General features: G+C 47.1%; 1 protein-coding gene across 1 annotated transcript in view; it reads left to right on the top strand.

Moving 5' to 3' along the window:
* BLK (BLK proto-oncogene, Src family tyrosine kinase) overlaps window positions 1–18,902 on the top strand; it is a 45,206-nt gene extending 26,304 nt beyond the window's left edge. Inside the window, exons 5-13 of the mRNA XM_074820271.1 lie at window positions 359–457; window positions 1,689–1,792; window positions 8,398–8,547; window positions 9,043–9,195; window positions 10,108–10,287; window positions 10,870–10,946; window positions 14,935–15,085; window positions 17,668–17,799; window positions 18,169–18,902. Of these exons, the coding sequence (XP_074676372.1) occupies window positions 359–457; window positions 1,689–1,792; window positions 8,398–8,547; window positions 9,043–9,195; window positions 10,108–10,287; window positions 10,870–10,946; window positions 14,935–15,085; window positions 17,668–17,799; window positions 18,169–18,377 (1,255 nt within the window). The 3' untranslated portion in view covers window positions 18,378–18,902. The remainder of the gene's footprint in view (window positions 1–358; window positions 458–1,688; window positions 1,793–8,397; window positions 8,548–9,042; window positions 9,196–10,107; window positions 10,288–10,869; window positions 10,947–14,934; window positions 15,086–17,667; window positions 17,800–18,168) is intronic.
* Window positions 18,903–20,207: the final 1,305 nt, after the last annotated feature.

Genomic DNA, 20,207 nt, shown 5'->3' with positions numbered 1-20,207 from the left:
GAAGGAAGGGGAAGAAAAGAGGAGCCCCGATGTCCCTATGCAAGAGGCAAAATAAACCCATGGTGACACAGATATCCTCCTCTCATGTGTGGCGTGTAGCAAAGGTTTAGGTCTCTGATCACTCTGTGCTTCCTCTGCATTCATGGAAAGAGACTGTCACCTCCAGAAGTCCCTGAGAGACCAACAGCCTTCAACCTGGTGGGGTTCCTTGGAAATCAAGAGGGACCTGTAGAGTGGATTAAGGAGTTCTGGCCTATTTGTAGTGCTCAAAACCCCAGAAACCATGCTGTCCCCGCAGCTTAACTTGTCATGAAACAGCCTGTGGGTACTCACGCTTTCTATTCTGCTTGCTTTGCAGCGAGGGGGACTGGTGGCTGGCAAAATCCCTCAGCAGCGGGAGGAAAGGCTACATCCCCAGTAACTTCGTTGCACAAGTAGACAGTTTGGAAGAGGAAAAGTAAGTGTGTAAGCTTATGAATGGTGAACACTGATGCAGTGGCCTGTCTCTCAACAAGCTATGGGAACAGCTTTACTTGCCAGCAGGAAGATGTCACTGCTGGGCTGGATAGCAAGAGGTCTTTCATCATCCCCAGCAATGCTGCAAAAGTTCAGAAGCTTTAAGCACCATATGGGTGTGGAGCAGGAAGGATGGTGCTGTTACAGGGAAAGTGGGCAAAGACTCCTGTCCTATTGGTTGCACCCACCATGAAAACAAGGATTTGGGGGAAAGAACAAAAAGGTTATGTTTGCACTGGTAAATTAGCAGTGCCAGGGACCATCCTCTGGTCCCACTGGGCCAGTCCACCCACATGCATAGTGTTAAACTTCCTCAGCATCCAAGACGGTGTCTGTATGAAAATTGGGACTGGGAATCGCTCCGGAAGGGTGCATTATCAGGTCTCGGGTGTGTCAGAGAGCACACCAGCAATTTAACGAGGCAGACAACTGTGTACCAGCGCCCAGACCCACAGCCTGGTGGTGTTTGTTTCATCAGCCTGGATGCAACCTTCATGTCTGGCTCCTTGCAAAGAGGATGGTAAGAAAGGCTTGAGCCAAAAGGGTTTATTATAGCTATAATACAAGCAGCAGAAGAAATTGTTTCCATGACTTATTCTCGTCTATGTCATTCAGCTATAAATGATCAGCCTTACTTGCAATCTCCTCTTGGAGGGGCACAACCATCATTGAATCCAGCATATATTTAACAGTACACAGAAATGTGGTTGAGACATAAATGCTCTTTGTATCCAAAGGGTACATTTAAATGGCTATGGGCACCCTATGCTCAGCCTCCAGCCCACGTACCAGCTTTATTTGCAGCCTGCCTGAGCACTGCTCAGGGCTTACTCACTTGCCAGGTGAGCCGTGGGTCCCTGCGTGCCTCAGAGGCTGTGCTCTGGATGAGATTGCACTTCTCTCATGTACAGGGTACTGCACATACCATCTACTCTCTGCTCTGGCTGAATTGCTAGGCTGTGAAACAAGCCCAAAGTGACTGAAATCTGGTGTTAATCTACTGAAAACAGTCTATTACTGCCACTTTCCAGCAGATAAAAGACTATTTGCTGATAAAAATAACCCTCAGTTTCGGAGTGTAATGGTAAAAGAAATGAACTAACTGGAAAGAATTTGGGTTTTTTTAGAGCTTTTCCTTTTCAAGCAACGGTTTTGCCTTTTCTGTCTCCCAGGTGGTATTTTAAAACTCTGAGCAGAAAAGATGCTGAACGGCTGCTGTTGTCTTCTGGTAACAAAGTCGGCTCTTTCCTTGTCCGAGAGAGTGAAACCAGCAAAGGTGAGATCCACAGAGCAAGGGTAACTCCTTGTTATGGCCACGACTTGGAAAACCTTTCAGACCTGAGCTACAAAGTTCAGCTGTAACAGTGTTTCTTTGATCTGTCTGGGCAAAATAGCTCTTGCTAGGCTCTGTGGGACTGTAGGAGTGAGCTGGGGATTTAGAGGGCAAAGATTTACTCATGATGCTACTCATATGTGTAGTTCAGACTGTGGTAAGAGTGGCTCTTGTCACCATAGTTCGTGGCAAAGATGCAGTAACACAGATAAGCAGAAAAGACTTTTCAAAACAAAGAGTAGGGGGTTTGTTTTCCTTTTCTCCCTGAGGAAATGTTACTTTTTTTTGCAAATGGAGATTCCTCTGCACACTCTTGAAGAAGCATTTCTCCTGCTTGCAGGAGAAACTTGCAGAATTTTGGAAAAACCTTCTGGTGAAACATTTTCCAAGAGGAAACAAGTTTTTCCTGATATTCTGTAGTAGGGGAATTGATGCAAAACCAGGACTTTTGGAAGGATACTGACAAGTAGAAAAGGTGGGATTCATACATTTTCCTTCCCTATGAACAGATCTGGCTTTTGAAGACATGACCCAATGAAGATGGAAAGGGCAGAGCATTGTGGTCAATTCTCTCAGGCAGTGGATATAATAATTAATCATGACACTTAACTGTGTGATTGCAATGTCTTTGTTTTGTGCTGCTAATTTGATGGTCTGGAAGCTAGCTTAGGTTGTTCCATGGGAATTTCATGTTGTTTCTTTCTTACTTTTCTCTCCTTGCATCCTCTGGGTCAGGAGGTCTATTTACAACATGGAGGAAATGATGTTTATGGTGGTCCCATGGTTCATCTCTGAATCAGCTTCTTACAGTAAATCAGGAAAATACTTTAGTCTTGCTGTGCTTTGGTTTCTTTCCTGTGAAATGGATATAGCAGCTTGTGTCTTTCTAATAGATCACTAGAGACTTGGACCATCCCATCTGAAGTAATGTGGGACCTTCTTTCCCTTGACTTGCTTCCCAAATGCTTCTACAAGGACCTGGCCGAACAGATAGAGTGGGAACAGATAACCTGGATCCTCCATTTTACAAGTAGCTCTTGCCTACAGTAGCTTCCCCTTCTTCCTTTCTTGTCTCTGTTTTGCTCCATTCACACAGGGGGTCTCCAAGGCAGTCAGTATCTGTTCCTTCCTCCATGACTACATCATTACCAGTAAATTAAATAGTGCCAGAGCCTGGATGCAACTGGTCATTCACACAGTCTCTGTGCAGGTTTTGTCCTGGTGCCAGCCAGGCACCTTTCCCAATGGTTAATTTGAGTGCAGTCACCCTGTTTCGGAGGTTGAGAGAGTTTCGTGGTGTGGATGTGACCCCAGGGCTGGAAAGCAGGCTCTGGCATGGTGTAGTTTACTCACAGATGTAGTCTGAGCCCTGGCTATGTTGCAGACCTGACCATTTCAGCCACCTCCAACAGCAGGATTTGACAAATAGAGTCAAACTGGAGTGCCGGTCTTGAACTGGTGTGATATCTAGTGCACTAAGTGGGGCAACAAGATGCTCATCTTCCTGTAGCTCTACCCCTCAGCCATCAGGCAGGTGTGCTGTGTTAGCATTATAGCAGCCTCCTTTGACTTCCCTCCCGCCCCACCCCATGCCTGGGCTCACCTCCACATGTCCCTGCTGAGCTGATGCCAAGTAGGAGGGCTGACTTCCAAGTGGATTTGCAGTTTTCAGAATTTTTAGCAAACATTCAGGTTGGGAAGCATTGAAGAAACTTGTTTCGAAGCACTTCCCTTTACAAGTAACTTGTTCTGCTTGTATATTGGTTTCCCCACTGCCTTTGTGGCGCCCTTGAAATGATCAGCCTTGGACTAGTCACCACATGCCACTCTTCCTTTTAACCCCTTCCCACTCGCTCCGTTGTTTGCTGGGATATTTGGGTAGCTGGCATGAGTGTGCGTTGCACCCAGGAAGGGTAGGGAGAAACACACGTGCCATGCACAAACCCAGCAGACACTTGTGCATTGCATCTGAAGGTCAGGGAAGGAGTGAGGCCTTCTGTCCACACATGTCTTTGTGGCATTTCTAGATGCCACACATGGACGGGATCAGACCTCTCCCTACACTTGCTCAGGACAATTGCCCCCTACTTCTTCTAGCCAGGAGCTGCAAACACAGGGTGAAATAATTCCTTGAAATTCTCTGGAGTGTGATTGGCTCTAGGTCGCATGGGGCTTGGACAGAGCTGATGGAGTCCTGAGATTCAAGGAGAAATATCCAGGCTAGACCTGGTCTTTAATGTTCTGTCTCTGCTGGCTAGAATCATACTTAGCTGGAGGTGTGTGTTATTCTGCATTAGCGGATGGGGCATATCCCACTCCATGGAAGTCCCATGTTAATCCCAAATGGTCAGAGATCAGCTTCTGCTCTGAAATGTGAGTCCCAGCTATGCCTTTTCTGATATTTAGTATTCTGTCTTAAAACATGGCTGTTAATCCTTCAGACACCTCATCCTCTGAATCATCTTCTGTGGTCAGCTTCTACTTGAATACCCTGAGGCTTAGACTGCCTGAATGTCCATGGGGACACCATTTGATCTGTCTTAACCATGACATCCTCCTCTCTAAAGAGAAGGGGGAAAGAGAAAGCCCCACATCTCCAAATGTGCTGTGAAGCTGTGTTCACTAATGTAAAGCCACCACGCTAATGTGAGCCACCACGAGATGTCCAGAGCAATGTCATGAAATTAACCCTGCCCTTGGAACCCCACAGGTTCTTCCTGTTTTCCTCCTCCACGACATATATTTTAATTCACTTTGCAGATCCTCAGCAACATTTGACCTTCATAACTTCAAGGACTGAGTAAAGCTAAGAGCAGTAGCCACCTTAGCTGCATTCACTGGAGTGTGGTTGCCCTGTACTGGGTTCTCAGCCACAGTGGGACACATTCTATGCCCTTGCCATCCTAAAGAGAGTCTCATTTCACTCGTGGTTAAAGACATAGCAACTCTGCAAACCTGGGGGCTTCGCTTTCAGTCAACAATTTGCAGAGATCATAAAAGACACATTCAACATTCCGGGAAGATGAGTCCTTGTCAAGACAATGTGGGAAGCAGACCAGCAGTGCAATCGTTGGTGGAGAGCTAGCCCTGTGGAAGCTGCTGGAAATAAATAAATCTTTCCCTGAAGTAATAATCATTCTGAAACCTGAAGGGACACAGTTGCACAGCTGTGCCGAGTCACAAACTCCTGGCTAGCAGCAAGACTGCTGCGTCTGTGCTCCTGGCAGGAGGGTCCTCGCAGAGCTCAGCCCCGGCATCCAGCTGAGCTCCTGCATTTCCCATTGGGAAGGAGTTAAGAGCCTGATGAGAACGGTAGGAACAGGACATGCCACATGTGGTGGGACTCAGTCTGAGAGGCAGGCATCAAAACGTAGATATCACACGTGGCACTTGCCTGAGCTCCCACTGTAGCCAACAGGCCTTGATTTGGTTGCCAAAACCTGGATGTCCTGTAGTCATCTCCAGGTGCTCCCCCAGAAGGTATGGTTTTACATCATATCTGCCAAGCCATTGTAGATGTCCCAGAGCATCTCAAGAGGTAACAGACACCCATGTTTAGGTGCCTGAATCATCCCTGAGCATGATCTGAAGTTGAATCCCACCCTTTATGTCTTCTGTTGCTCTTTCCCATACAAAATGCACCACCCTTTGAACAGAAAGGACCCGAGAGCCCTTGTAGGATGGTTTGGGGGTCCCAGACCCAGAACAGGAGGGTCTGACACCCAGAGCTGCCCAGGGCAAGATTTGGTTGTGCTCATACTGCTCTGAGCTGGTGTCTAGTGCCAGAGTGGACCTCTGTGTGTCAGCCCAGGTCTGTGCTGGGATGCGATGCAGGTCTGTGCCAGAGGCGAATGTCCCTTGTGGTTGAGGAGCAAGAACTCCTTTCAGCCATCCTGACTATCATCGGGGGAGATTAAGAGTCCTGCCATTTGTCCGGCTACACTTAACATTTTTCATTTGCTGCTGTTATTGACAGAAGAGAGAATTGAAGCTTTTCAGCCCTAGTGCTTTGCCTTTACACTGCAGCTCCCAGGGGAACAGTAACCGGCCATGGTGGATGACAGGAAAAGCTCTATAACACTCACTCCAGCAAACTGAACTCCAACTTGGAGTGAAATACCATCATTAGCTCTAATGGCAGGATTAGTATTAAAGCTGGTAGTAGGCAGATGATAGATTGGCCTGGAGGGTGCCTGGAGCCCCTGTCACCGCTGCATCCTGTGCATCACTGGTGTGAAAGATGCAGGTGGGTTTAAAGGGTCAGTGGGTTCTGGAGAGGAGGTCCTGCAGGAGAGCAAGAAGGTGTTTTGGGTGCAACCACACTAACAGATCAGGTCTCCTCTTCTCTGCTTACTCTCAGTCCCCAGGCACCCACTTGCACATACATTAGTCGTTAATTCCTGTGCTCCCTTCTGCAACGTTGTCTGTCATCAGTACAGCTGGGTTCACACCATGTTTGGCTCCTTCATCTAGCAGGAAAAATCCTGCACATACCCTAAGCCATGTCCCAGGCATGCAAAGCACCCTCTTGGGCTTGCTCTAATAGGCTGCAGCCTGGCCTGCCCATTATGTCAACCACTTTGAAATTAAAATAACATAATCATCCTCAACAACAGTAATAGAAATTAATAGTAGAAGTATATAATAATAAAAATTAGAAAATAATATTATTGCTTTATTAATAATAATAATAGTAATAATGCTGCAACTTAGGGCCACATAGGTACCACAGAGGAGCCAGAGGAGGTCTGGAGCCAAGTGCTAGGGAGTGTGAATGTGGCTGATCAACTCTAGCAGGACTTGTGCTGACCACTGTAGACACAAGCCCTAACAACACCTCTCTGCACCCACCAGGGACCAAAGATCACTCCTTGGGAAAGACATCCTTAGCTGTGTAGTGATCTTTGGTCACCAAGACATAAACTGCAAAAATGAGCCATTCCTTTGCCGTTCCCTTGCGTGGTTGTTTTTTGGTTTTTTTTGTTTTTTTTTTTTTTTCCCCATTGAAGAGGTTTCAGGGCTGTTTCTCGGATGTTCAGCTGCAGGACTGAGAGAGCCAAAAGGGCTTCTCAGTCTGTCTTCTGCCTGACACTCGCGATGAAGGAAAGAGTTTCAGAAGAGCATCCTCTGTTGAGAAAGAGACCACCATGCCGAGGCTGTACACTTCCAATCTCAAGGTTCCCTGGCTCTGCTTTTAAATCAGCAGGTCTTCCATGAACATTATGCCACTATAACTCATAGTCTGGTCTCTGCAGAAAGGGAGTCCCCCCGAAACAACTGCTAACACTTGGAAAAATTTTAGACACTCCCAAATTCCGCTTGTAAAGGTTTATAATCACTGCAACAGCACAAATATCCACAGAGGTAGTTTTTTTGCTACTTTTTAAAAATGCAAATGGTTTCCAGCCGCAGCGTAGGGAACTGCTGATGTAGAAACACCAGCCGGTGAGCATTATATGTTTCTAAACTTTCCCCTCGCGTGCAGAGTCGCCGTGGAAGGTCCCACTTCTGCTTATGATCCTACATGACAGAGACATACTTTTAAACATATATAGCCTTGACTTTTCAAACATTAAAAAAGGCAGCCTATCAACCCGGGTGACGTATTAGAATTTTCACAGCCCAGCAGGCTTGTAACAACTTACTCCGGAAACATGATCCAGACAAAGGGAAAAAAAACATTGCTAAGCTGTATTGAAATTTACACTGACATAGGCTGGAAGTTGCTGCTCTGTAGCAACATCTAGTGATGTTTTTGTGAGCAAAAAAAACCTCCATGGTTTAGGTTATAAACCCATTATAAGGAAACAATAGCAGGTTGGAATAGCAGATCGTTGAGTAGCTCCCTTGAGGTCAAAAGGCACCTGAATCTAGATGTGAATCTAGATGTGGTTTATCCGCAGTCACAAGTTTATGGCTGAACAAAGCAATTCTCCTGCACGCCTATTCTGTACCTCCTTCTGCACCTTCCAGCTGAATCACTGACCTTGGCACAAGGTTTATAGGAGATAACACGAACATGGGGACGTTGACAAGAAGGGACATCTCTTGACCATATCTCTCCCATTAACCAAAATTCTGGTTGTGCTGGCCAGGTGGCTCAGCTTCTTGTCAGTCCTGAGTTTGTACAAACTGGTGAGACTGCAGTAATTTGTTTCTTCCACATGAGATGGGGGGGTTGACCGAGCTCAGACAGGACATGTGGAGCTGTGGCAAGACCATTGTGACCTGAGGAGTGTCTGATTGCTCTGGCTGGAGATGTGCTATGGATTGCCATATTGCTTCCTTGGTCATGTTGACCATGGCATAGGCAGGTCTTACTCAACTAAGCCTTGACATGCCCACTTAAGCTCTGATTAATCTTTGTCCTCTCCGCTTGCCTTGGAGAGAGGGAAGTTTGAAGCTTTGCAGTCTGGCGGGACTTGCCCTGAGAAGGCATCAGCAAGGGCTGGGAGAGGTGTCTGCAGCTGCAGGCAGACAAGGAAGGAGGATGTAGCTGGTCCCTGGGTCAGGCCCTACTTGTCCTCACAGTTCTGCTCATTCTCCAGGTGCCTATTCCTTGTCCGTGAGGGACAGTGACTCTGCTCACGGGGACATCATCAAACACTACAGGATACGCTCCTTAGATGGCGGCGGGTATTACATCTCCCCCAGGATGACTTTCTCCAGCCTGCCTGAGCTAATCAGTCATTACAGCCGTAAGTTGTTTGCCTCCCCTAATGGGTTTGTCTCCTAGCAGCAAGTGGGCATGTGGACAGAGGGAGAACAGGCTTACTAGCCACCACCATTACTCCATCCAGTCTCATGGGCAAAGTGTGCTTCTCCAAACAAAACCTCATCACCCATGTCCTATCTTTCATCCTAAGGCACTGTGAGGGTGAGCTCTGCCCATAGCCCTGTAAGCAGGGAGTATCTCCCATCAAGAAAAGAAAGAGATGAATGCTGAAGGGATATAGAGGAGAGATGCTTGGGAAGCTTTGGACTTGCTGGGCAAGAGAATTTGTTCCTCTATGGCTACCTTTGAGCTTTTTCCTTTCAGTCAGTCCATTCTGGGTGCCTTGATCCCTGTGGCTGAAACATTTGTGTGGTTGTGGAGGTTTCCCATGGGTTGACTTTTTCCTGGAATGTGTAGACAGAGGAGGAAGTTAGCTCTGCCATCCCATTGAACTGTCTTGTGCTTTGTCCTCACACAGAGAAAGGGGATGGCCTGTGCCAGAGGCTCATGGCTCCCTGCGTATCCCTGGTTCCCCAAAGACCCTGGGCACAGGACGAATGGGAGATCCCACGGGAATCTCTGAAGCTTGTGAAGAAACTTGGCAGTGGGCAGTTTGGGGAAGTGTGGATGGGTAAGTATAATTCCCCCCATTCCAGGAAAAAAATATATAAACAGAAGAGATAGAAAGCCCTCTCTCCCTAAGACAGGACTAGTCTGGGCAGGGGGATCCTAAAGTACAAACACATATTTATGGGTACAGACACAGCAGTAGATGCCATACTCCTGGGAAGGACCAGACAGGTTATGTTTGCACAGATCAGTGGTTGAGCAGGGGTTTCATGGGCTAGATGCATGCAAGAGGTGTTGATGTAACTGCATACTCATCTCCTGAGACATGTTCTCGTTCTTCCTGGGAATCCTGGGCATGGTTGCAGCATCCTATGGGTGACACTATTCCACTTTTTCTGCTTCCCCGTTCCACTTTATAACCCAGATTTGAATCCCTTACGCCTTCCTGCCCAGTGCTAATCAGTGGAAGAGGAAATGGGGTGAGCTCAGCTTCCTTTGCTGTCCTCTTTGTGGTTGCTTGTTGCCTTGGAAATTGAGATTGTGGACAGGACCAGACTGAGTCAGTGTCCTCGCTGCAAAGTCTTGGCTTTTTAGTTTGCTGTTTGGATTATTTGAGAACCTAGCTGGTGGAAGGCCCCAGGGGTTTCACCAGGAAAGAGTCTTGCAGGGCTTGGGAGGACTGCATGAGGATGGGCTCATCGCATGGGTGTCCATCACCCAGAGCAGGGATGATCCCTGATGAAACCACATGAATTGACAGTTGTGTCATATCTCTCCTTTCTCCTCTCATACCTACTGGTGGCTCAGAACCCACTGGCACTGAGATTTTCCATTTGTTTCTTGTTGGGAAATTGAAAGCTGTTGCTGTGGTTTTCTGCTCCCTGATCCACAAGCTTTTCTGCTCCTTATTGCACAGCATGATAGAGCCTGTAGAGAGGCCAAAATTCCTCAATGCATCATTATCTCTCTGCAGGCTACTACAAGAACAACATCAAGGTGGCTGTGAAGACCATGAAGGAAGGCAGTATGGATCCTGATGCCTTCTTGGCAGAGGCAAACTTGATGAAGAGGCTCCAGCATAACAAACTTGTCCGGCTATATGCAGTAGTCACAAAACAGCCAATCTACATTGTGACAGAGTACATGGCCAATGGTAAAGAGCCTCACTGAGTTTTTGGTGGGGTTTCTGCAAAATCAGGTCAATGAGACATCTGGTACTTCCATGATAATGGGGGTGGGGAGGAGGGCATTGTACCAAATCTGTAAGCAGAAGGACTAAGTGATCCACAAGTTTGTTTCTAGTACTGGAAGGGACTTTCTGGGAAATTAAATCCTGCGTCTTGTGGTCTCGTATTTCAAAAACTACTTCACAAGACAGTGATGCTCCGTTTGAAGAGTATTTAAAGTTCTCATGTCCACTGTTCCTACTGGAAGTTTTTTTCAGATTTTTACTCCCCTCATGGTGAAATAGTCCCTTCTTTTGCCTCTCTTGTCTATAAGGGTTTGAGTCATGAATGCCCAGCAGTTTGCAAAAGGTCTGCGCAAAGCACAGGGGGAAAATGGGCTGCAACTGGGGACTCTCCTAATGGAAGATGATCTAGCAAACACTAACCATAGTACCTCAGATTTTCTCTAGGATGCAGACAGATTTATTGCATCTATTCAGAGAAGCACCAGGGAAAGCAAATGCACAGGCTTATTCAGAAGAGTCACAGCAGTCTCTCCTCTTCTGCAGGGTGTTTGCTGGATTACTTGAAGACGGAAGAAGGAAGCCAGCTGAATCTCCCCAAACTCATTGATATGTCTGCTCAGGTTAGTGATCAGCCTCTGGGAAGCAGACTCAAGACCATGATTTCTTATTGCCTCACTGAAATTCTTTCAAGTCTGCAGTCTGTCAGAGCATCGATTTCATGGAGAAAAACAGCACCTCCTGGTGTGCTCTCTTAGGCTTTCTCTCTCAGTCCTCTTGTGTTGATGTGCATGTCAGTTCAGCAATGCTCTGCTGTCCTTGGGGAAGCCTCTGGGGGACTCAGTGTAGTGCTAGAGAACTGGGGTCTGGTTTTTGGGTTTCGGGTTCAGTTTGTTTTGTTTTTGGTTTTTTTTTTTGTTTTGTTTTGTTTTGTTTTGTTTTCTGGCTTGCTGAGCAGGAAATAAGTCTGTTTCTCTTTTTATCAAAAAGAAGAAAAATCTCAACAAAAAACTTTCAACGTAGAGACACTCTGGTTTTCAGCAGTTCTTCCCTTCTGATGATTAAGCCTAAAGGATGCTCTGACCCTCAAATCTGGGAATATTGCTCCTTATGAGAAGAAACTTTTACCTTTGTAGGGTTGTTTCCCTCTAAGCATCCCCAGGCTGTAAATGTTAATAGTTGCAGTTGCACCGTATCTAAAGTGTATCTAAACTCAAACAGGTCAAAGTAAGGAAAACCACAACCAGAATGACAGCATCTGGGCAACAAGTTGTGCATGAAGGATGAGATTGGCAAAGTCACGCCACGTAGGTCCTAACCAGCTGTTGACAAAGTTTGGCTCACCCCGACCAGAGTTAGGCTAATTTTGGAAATATTGAGAAAAATCATGAAACATCAGTGTCATGGCTGGATACAGCTGTTTTGATGTGCATGTCTGGGATTTACCCATAAGATCACTCGGCCTCTCTGGGTCAAAGTCAGTCTGAGCAAGCAGCATGTAAAGGCTGGCCACTTGGTTCCAGCCATCATACAGAGTTATTTTATAATGTAATAAAAACTGAAGAATCTTAATATATGATAGAGAAAGATTTTCCTTGTTGCTTTAACCAGAATGAAAATATTTAAATACTTTAAAGCAGTGTCCGCCATCTATAATTTTTTGTGTTTTTATATAACATGTTTCAGTGCCTTCCCTCTTCACTACTGATAAATCTTCCATATTGCAGCTTTATCTTTGTTGCCTGTGAAAGGTTATGGGGCCAACTGCAGCCTCCATGTTTAGTACCTTTCCCTTAATTTCTTCCTCCCTTCCTTCACTCCTTCTCTCTTTACCTCCCCACTTCCCTCCCTCCCTTTTTCATTCTTTCATTCCTTCTCTTGAAAGTTATAGCCTGTGGTTTGTTTTAAATTCCTGGTGACAAGCAGAATGGTCCAAATTAATCCGTATTACAGAGCTCTTGGGATTGGTGGCAGCATTACCCCAGAAACTGGCTTGATGCATGTCTGTGCAAAAGGAAAGTGCCGTAGCCAGAGCAATCTGCACTCAGCTATAGATAGTCACAGGGGTGACCCAGAGCGAAGCTGTTGGCCAACATTATACCCAACTTTAAGGTAGGGACAGCAGAAGCTATGAGTACTCATACATTTATTTAACGTAATGTTATAACTTTAAATGGCTTTAAACTCCAACAGGGGAGGTTTAGACTGGACATTAGGAACAAAATTTTTAGAGAAAGAGTGGTCAGAGAGTGGAATAGGCTGCCCAGGGAGGGGGTGGAGTCCCCATCCCTGGATGTGTTTAAGGGTCGTTTGGATGAGCTGTTGGGGGATGTGGTGTAGGGGAGAACTTTGTAGAGTCGGGCTGAGGGTTGGACTCGATGATCCCAAGGGTCTTTTCCAACCTGAATGATTCTGTGATTCTGTGAACTTGCATTGAGCAAATGGGATAACAAAGAATTTCCAGGCAGGTGTGTGGAAGCATCTGGGGAGAGGTCAGTGATCTTGTCAGTCCCAGGCATGAGGGTGTTATAGCTCTGACAACACACTGGCTGCAGGAACCCCTGAGAGGAATCCATCCCAGGGCAACCTCATGCACCCAAACCTCCTCTCTGAGTTCAAGATTGAAGCCTGGAATGCGATCGCGTGGCGTGGCCTAAGCTGGCCAGAAACCCATCCACTACAATGGTCGAATGGTCCTCATAGTGGGCATCATCACTAGGACTGAGCAATTGCATGTGGACGTCACTTCTCCATGGACACCTGGAAACACTCACCCACCCTGCACACCCCTCTAGCATCCCTCCACGCTCTTTGCAGCATCCTGCACCACGCATGGCTTCCAAGACCAGGATAGTTGAACACAGACCAAACCCACACACCCCAACAATGTAATAACCCACAGAAACCACCCACAGTGCGTGGGGTAGGAAGGATTTTGCCCATCCCTCAAGGCATGGGTGTCAGTTGGAAGGACAGCTTTCATCATTTCCCCTCCCACCCCAGCACCACCTCCCCAGGGCCCGGATTCAAACACTCACTGGGTAGCTCCAGGAGGAGGAGGAGGAGGAAAAGGGCAGTCTCTTGAGCTATTTTGCAATCTGTTCATCTGCAGTGTTGGGATGACATCACAGCCCAACAGGAACCCAACCCTCTTGAGCACAATTTTGGATCCAATAACATCTGTCGGAGTTAAAATTAGAAACCTCTGGGCCGATGCACTTGATCCTGTGGTCAGTCTTGAGGGTACATGATTGAAAGCACACTGGGCTGGAACAGGCTCATCGTTGGGTACTATCTCATTAACATCAGGACAGGAAATTACATCAATTCTTCCATTTTCCACTGCAGCAAACAGCACTTGCGCTGAAGGGGTGTTGACACAGGTTAGAAATGCAGCATTGGAAAGTATGTGTTAGTATCCTGTTTAAAACCACATGTAAGTCGAGACACTGATGTGAATCTGTATGGAGTGGAAAATTGCTCTGCCCTCACCCACAGGCGTATAAAAGCTTTAATAGGTACTAACCATTATTAGCAGGGGTTGCGTGCATCCACTCACCCTCCTGAGAAATCCCTAACCCAAATCTGAGACTCAACTGATAAAGCAACTTTGCAATCGATTTTTTTCTATATCTCCCAGCACCCAGCAATAGAAGTTTGATGCTGTCATTTATAGGGTCTCATCACACACCAGGCACCTCCCCGGGGCTGCTCCTTTCTCCAAGGAGCTAAACATTGCAAGATGATCTTGGGAGCAAGAACCTCCCAAAGTTTGGAGACGGTTGAAGAAAGCAGCGCATGCCCAGGACAAGGGGTTTGTCCAGGGACATACTCTCTATCCCAGTCATATTTCTGTGGATATCTGGGTCTTGTGCTCTCATGCATTCTGTAGGTATCAGAGGGGAGAACCGTATTGTGTCCTGGATCCAGCATAGCGAAATAAAACATCAGATTTATTGTGGACAGATCTCCCCAGGTGTCCTCCCCATCCCAAAGCAGATCAGTGAGGGAGAACAGAGGAGCTTGCTGAAAAACATCCAGTTGTCCTCCTAGATCTGACTTTGCTACTGTGACTGAGGGACAGACAAATCTCTGAGGTTTTTTTTTAATTTTTTAATTCACATATTTAATCTGGAGTGTTTGTGATTAAAATCCCAACTAGAGAGGACAGTCTTGTGGAAGAAACTGGGAATCCAGTGATGTGCTTTCAGGTTTGCTTCAACTTTCTGCATCTTGCTGCAGACACGACTCACAGCTGTAACTTCTGAGCAAAACAGAGTGATACTTCTGTTCTGCTTGACTTGTCTGCTTGAAGCTTTTGGTGGCCGGGTGTATGCTGGCAGAGCTGAATGTATGCACACCTACACGGGCAATATCTATTCATGTATGTATGTATGTATGTATGTATGTGTCTACCTGTTTTTCTGTCTGTCTGTTGATCTATCTGTCCGTCCGTCCATCCATGGATCATGTATGCATGTCTGTGCACATAGAGGCGTGTGAGCACCCTATATGCATGCCGTGGTTTTGAAAAAGTGGGTAAGATGCAGCTAAGTTAACTTGTTGTCATGGGGAGGTGACTGTTGAAGACGGACTATCTTCCTCTCCTAGGTGGCGGAGGGAATGGCATACATCGAGCGCATGAACTCCATCCACCGTGACTTGAGAGCCGCCAACATCCTCGTCTCAGAGACACTCTGCTGCAAAATTGCTGATTTTGGCCTGGCCAGGATCATCGAGAACGAATACTTGGCACAAGAAGGTGGGTGTCATTCCAACATTGCCTCACCAACACATTTCCCTTATCTCTAATCCCCCTGCCATGCAGACGTGCCAAGATACAGGGTGTCCAGGGGCTGGGCTGGGACTGGGCACAGGGCACCACTGATGATGGTGTGAGACCAGAGCCCCCACTGCTGCCATTGTCAGCACCCAGGCAGCAGGCAGAGCAAACACGAGAGCCAAATATTGGGTACTAGGAGAGGCAGCAGCTCTTGGGGACAATAAAGAGGTTTGCAGAGGGAAATGGGAAAAAAGGCTTTTTGCACTGTTTGGGGGAGTCCTGCTGAATCTCAGGTTGTGTTCCTGAAGAAATTTGAACTTTACTAAGGAAACCAGCTGCCTGTGGCTACGTGTTCAGAGTGAGTCAGTCCGAAGGGAAGGAAATAGCAGTGTAACTCAGTCATCGCACTGCAGAGGGGAACTGAAGCCACGAATCTGGACCTAACGACAGTTTCCAGATGTCCCAGGCAAACTGAGCCCAGACCAGATCAGGTCCCTTCCATAACAGAGGCACAACTTACAAAACATGGGGAGCGTTTGCACCTTGGCATGTTTCTCATGAGAACAGAGTACCTTGAGTATCTAAAGCAAAGCCAACAGACAAAAATGGCATACAAACCCCAGTAGTTCCCATGTTAATGTGAAATCTCATTATGACTCCACCTGCAAAGCCAAGCACCTTGCTGGGATAGAGTATCTGAACTGCTGGTGGACAGGAGAGTGTGGCCATGAGAGGTGACAACTGGTTTAGCTGGTGCAGAGGTCCACCTACAGCCATTTGACAACAGGGTCAAGTCAAATTCCTCTGGTGGCAGCTTTTTCTCTCTACTTTCTCTGTATTGACCTCTGACTTTGAGCTCAATTATGAGATCATCATTCAGATTGCAAAGAAACTTTATAGAGCAGCAGGGAAAAAAGCAGAAATGATTGACATAAAACATTTAAGTCTGACACAAGTGGCACTTACCAGAAAATTTTCAAACTTTGGAAATCTGTCCTCCTCTAGAGTTGGGATGAAGCTAAAATTCCCCATAAAAAGTACTCTGGGGAAAGGAAATGGAATAGATTTTTTTTTTTTTCTTATACGATAGGAAACTTTTCTTTCAATTTGCTGTCCCAAAATACTTTATGATACAAATTATACCCATTCCAACAGGTAAAGCTATTTCAAAGTAGTAAAAGCTTGCAAATGTCATTTGTGAAATGTCATGAAGGGGTACTGTGAGATTGCTCCGATTTTTTAAGGCAGTTTTTATCCTTAAGAAACGTTTTGTTGAAATCAGTATAATTCTGTTAACATACCCAAAGGAGCTACATTTCCAGTGGAAAATAGTTCCTATCAGCATTTTTCCAGCTAGATTTAATCTGAAATAACAACTGCCCCTCTATCTACTTTGAACATTTTCACTTCATAGATCACATTTCCGAGCCTTGTCAGTCTAGTTGTCAGAGTATGATGTGCAAGAACAAAAAGGCACTCATTTCACACTATGCATTTGAGCTTTCAGTCCTGAAAGGATATACACAAATAAAAATGTGGTTTCCACTGCAGTGTTTAACACATTTTTTTTTTTCTTACTTATCAAGGTGTTTGGGGTTTTTTTTTGACCTTGGCTAAACTGAAATTGCAATCTTATGGTCATTGCTGTCCACAGCGTGAAAAACAAGAATGTGGTAGACAAAATAGAATGGGGTTTCTTTTATTTTAAATATACATATACAGCTTTTAGAACTGAAGAATTTATATTTGCTGTATTGTTTATGCACTTTTGCTAAAAACAGCCCCTTTCCAGTGAGTGATTTTCTATGGAATAGAATCCTACTGTTGTTGTCCTCTAATAAAGCTACTCGAGGCATTGGCTTTAGATAGCACAGACACATAGTCTGAGCTACAGAAACTCACTGATTCCCCACGGCAGGCTGCTGCCTGACGAGTCTCTCATGAGAACAACTCTCACAAGAGCTGTTTGATGCCCAGGGGCTACAACGGGCCCTGCTCGCTCCCAGCATCACGCCCTTGGTGTACATGGTACTGGTTGGCCATCCATGCCACCATTCCTGGCTCCAGTCCTGAGATCCTACCGCTGAACACACAAGAGATGCAAAGGTGTTATAAGACTGCAAAGTCCTCTGATTTAATCAGTAAAATAGTTTACTTAGAATTTTTTAATATGCATATTATCAGTTACCTAGGGCATTAAGTTTTTCACTATTTGGCCTCTCTGTATCAGTATCTATGGATGCTTATAAGCGTATACATGTGAAAAAATCTTTTAAGGTGGAATATCCTTGATGGCACTGGGAAAAGAACCAAGAAAGGCAAGGAAATGCCAGGTGGAAATGACCTTTTAATAAAAGCAGGAGATAGGCAGAAATTACCTTCCTCTGGCCTTATCTCCATAACTCCACAGTTCCTTCAGTAAGTCCCATCGCAGCTCCCTGAAGCAGTCAGCAGCCAGCAGGACCCAGGACTCGGTTTTGGGAACTGCTTGCCCATGCCTGCAGGAGCAGAGGCAGATGTTGTACCCCCATGTGCTATTTCCCTTTGCTTTGCCTGGACAGGTGCCAAATTCCCGATCAAATGGACGGCGCCAGAGGCCATTAACTTTGGAGTTTTCACCATCAAATCTGACGTGTGGTCTTTCGGGATCCTCCTGACAGAAATCATAACCTACGGCAGGATCCCTTACCCAGGTACAGTGTGCTGCGAATATGGGATGAGTGTTCATCGACTTCAAAGCATCTAGTGCTGCTTTATGCTTGAAGGCACATACTCAAGCGTGCTCAGACACACACGCCTGTCTTTTTGTGCTGGGTTTCCTTTCCCAGGCTCCCAGGAGCCTCAGTTATACCTGTACTAGGCGATTATCTAGAGCGGAGCCAGGGAGGGGAAGGAGGGATGGAGTGGGGCGTGCAACCCTGAAGAAGGGATGGTTCCCAGATATGACCCAGCATTGCAGTCCCTTACGCCCTTCCAGCTCTGCCTGGATGTGAGCTCCTGGGAGCACTGAGCATTACCCCCAGGGTGCTGAATAACTCCTGTTGGGCTGTGTTTGCCTCCAGGGATGACCAACCCCGAGGTGATTCGCAACCTGGAGCGGGGCTACCGCATGCCCTGTCCGGACATGTGCCCTGCTGAACTCTACAATATCATCCTGAAATGTTGGCGAAACAAGCCTGAGGAGCGCCCGACATTCGAGTACCTGCAGTCGGTCCTTGAGGACTTTTACACCTCCACGGAGAAGCAATACGAGTCAGAGCCTCTGCAGTAAGCCACTGTCCCACAAACACCTGGGGACAGATCTGGAGGAAAACCGTCACCTGGTGATGGCTCATTTCAGGCCTTTCCCTTTCTCCTGTGTCCCTCTGCAATGCATTTGGAGATGGGGGATAAGGAAGGACATGAGGGAGGTGGATGCTGCCAGCTCTGTGGTTATCATGGAGACTAAAGAGGTGACTAAGAGCTGGTACAGCTCCTTCCTCATCCACCTTGGAGGTCTGTACCCATTTCACAGACATCACCTCTGCCACTAAGGACAGCAACCTCCTTCGTGACCCACCTGGACACAGAAAATCCCCCCAGCCCTGCAACTGCATCCCTGGGAAGAGGAGGCCACGGCGGGGGTGATGGTAGGGGGCGTGCATAGTCTCTCCCCATCTTCTGGTGCCACTGCCAGCAATACTACAACCTCCTTCATGCCATGGACAGGGGAATGTGTCCTGTCTGCACCTCCCTGGGCCACACCAGGCCCCCAAGCTCTGGAGCAAACTCTCCAGGCAGTGTCACCCTTCTGCCCCAAGCCAATAATAAAGAATTGGATACAACTTTTTAACATTTCTTTATTCGGGCATCGGAGCGAGAACGAGCCTCTTTGTTTCCCCTGCCCACCCCCAGCCCAGGGAGGAGAAGGGGAGAGGCCATGGGGCTCCCCGGGGCAGCGCGGGGAGATGCTGGGGTGGTACCCCGGGGCGGGAAGGGGGGATGCCCGGGGTACACCCCACCGACCGCCGACACAGGCAGCCCTGGAGCCCAGAGGCAGGAGATGTTCGTGGTGTGGCCACGAGATGTCCCCCCTTCCCCGCAGATCTGTGTGGCTCCTGCCATCCAGCTGGTGGGGAAGAATTAAAAATATATGTATTAAACCACCTCAGAAAGAAAAAAATACCCTCTGTGCTTTGCTGAGCACAAGCTCCTGATGCAGCACCGGTGCATCAAGCCAGCCCCATGGTAGGTCCTGCTCCACCGGGAGGGTTCAAATGTCATTTCACTGGTTTCTGGTGCATCTCTGACCCACAGCTCCAGTGGGAATGCCCACAAGAGGCTGCAGGGTGGTCTCCAATCAGCAGTAGCACTGGGTTGGGGAGTGGAGGATGGAGAAATTAGGCACGGATGGCACACTGAAGGGGTGTTAGGACTACAGGAGTGAGCACCAGGCTGGGACCCAGGTGGTCTCTCCTTCAGGTTATGGCGCTGAGCAGCATCTCCCCAGGGTGCTTGGTCTGCTCTTTTCTACCCCATGAACCAGATTTTGAGTCCTTCTGTAGAGGGTGCTTTTCCTAGTGTAACAAGCATTCTATGAGAAAGAAACAGCTGAGATGACCCATGCGCCAGAAAAAATACCCGACCATCACCAACACATGACACGGAGTTACCTGTGCATGGCACTGCTGCAAGACAGCCTAGGAAGAAAGAGGAGTGGGAAGATTCATAACAAATCTTTAGAGACAACAGGGCTATCAGCAGCTACGTTCAGTCCAAGGCCTTGATCTTCAGTGCCATTAACGCCCCTGTCCATCGCTTGAGATGAAACAAAATCCCCCACCATGATGCCAGCATCACTTCCCAAGTGTTCCTAATGGGATAATGTGCTTGTGTCAGCATGAACAGCACTTTGCCTGGTTTCAAGCACTGTTTATCACTCATTTGCAGACCCACAACTGGGAGAAAGAGCATGTAGGGCCTGGTCTAGCGTTCACAGAAGGCCAAAGTCTCTGGAGATGAATGCACAGCTTGGAAATGTCATTCCCGGAATCTTCAGGAGGGAAAGGGGTTTTAATAGTAGAAAATGGGTGTCCCAGACCAGGAGGAAGAGAACTGGATG

Source organism: Strix aluco, chromosome 3 (genome assembly GCF_031877795.1).
Source record: "Strix aluco isolate bStrAlu1 chromosome 3, bStrAlu1.hap1, whole genome shotgun sequence".
Taxonomy (NCBI): Eukaryota; Metazoa; Chordata; class Aves; order Strigiformes; family Strigidae; genus Strix; species Strix aluco.
This window is presented reverse-complemented; position numbering and strand designations above follow the sequence as displayed.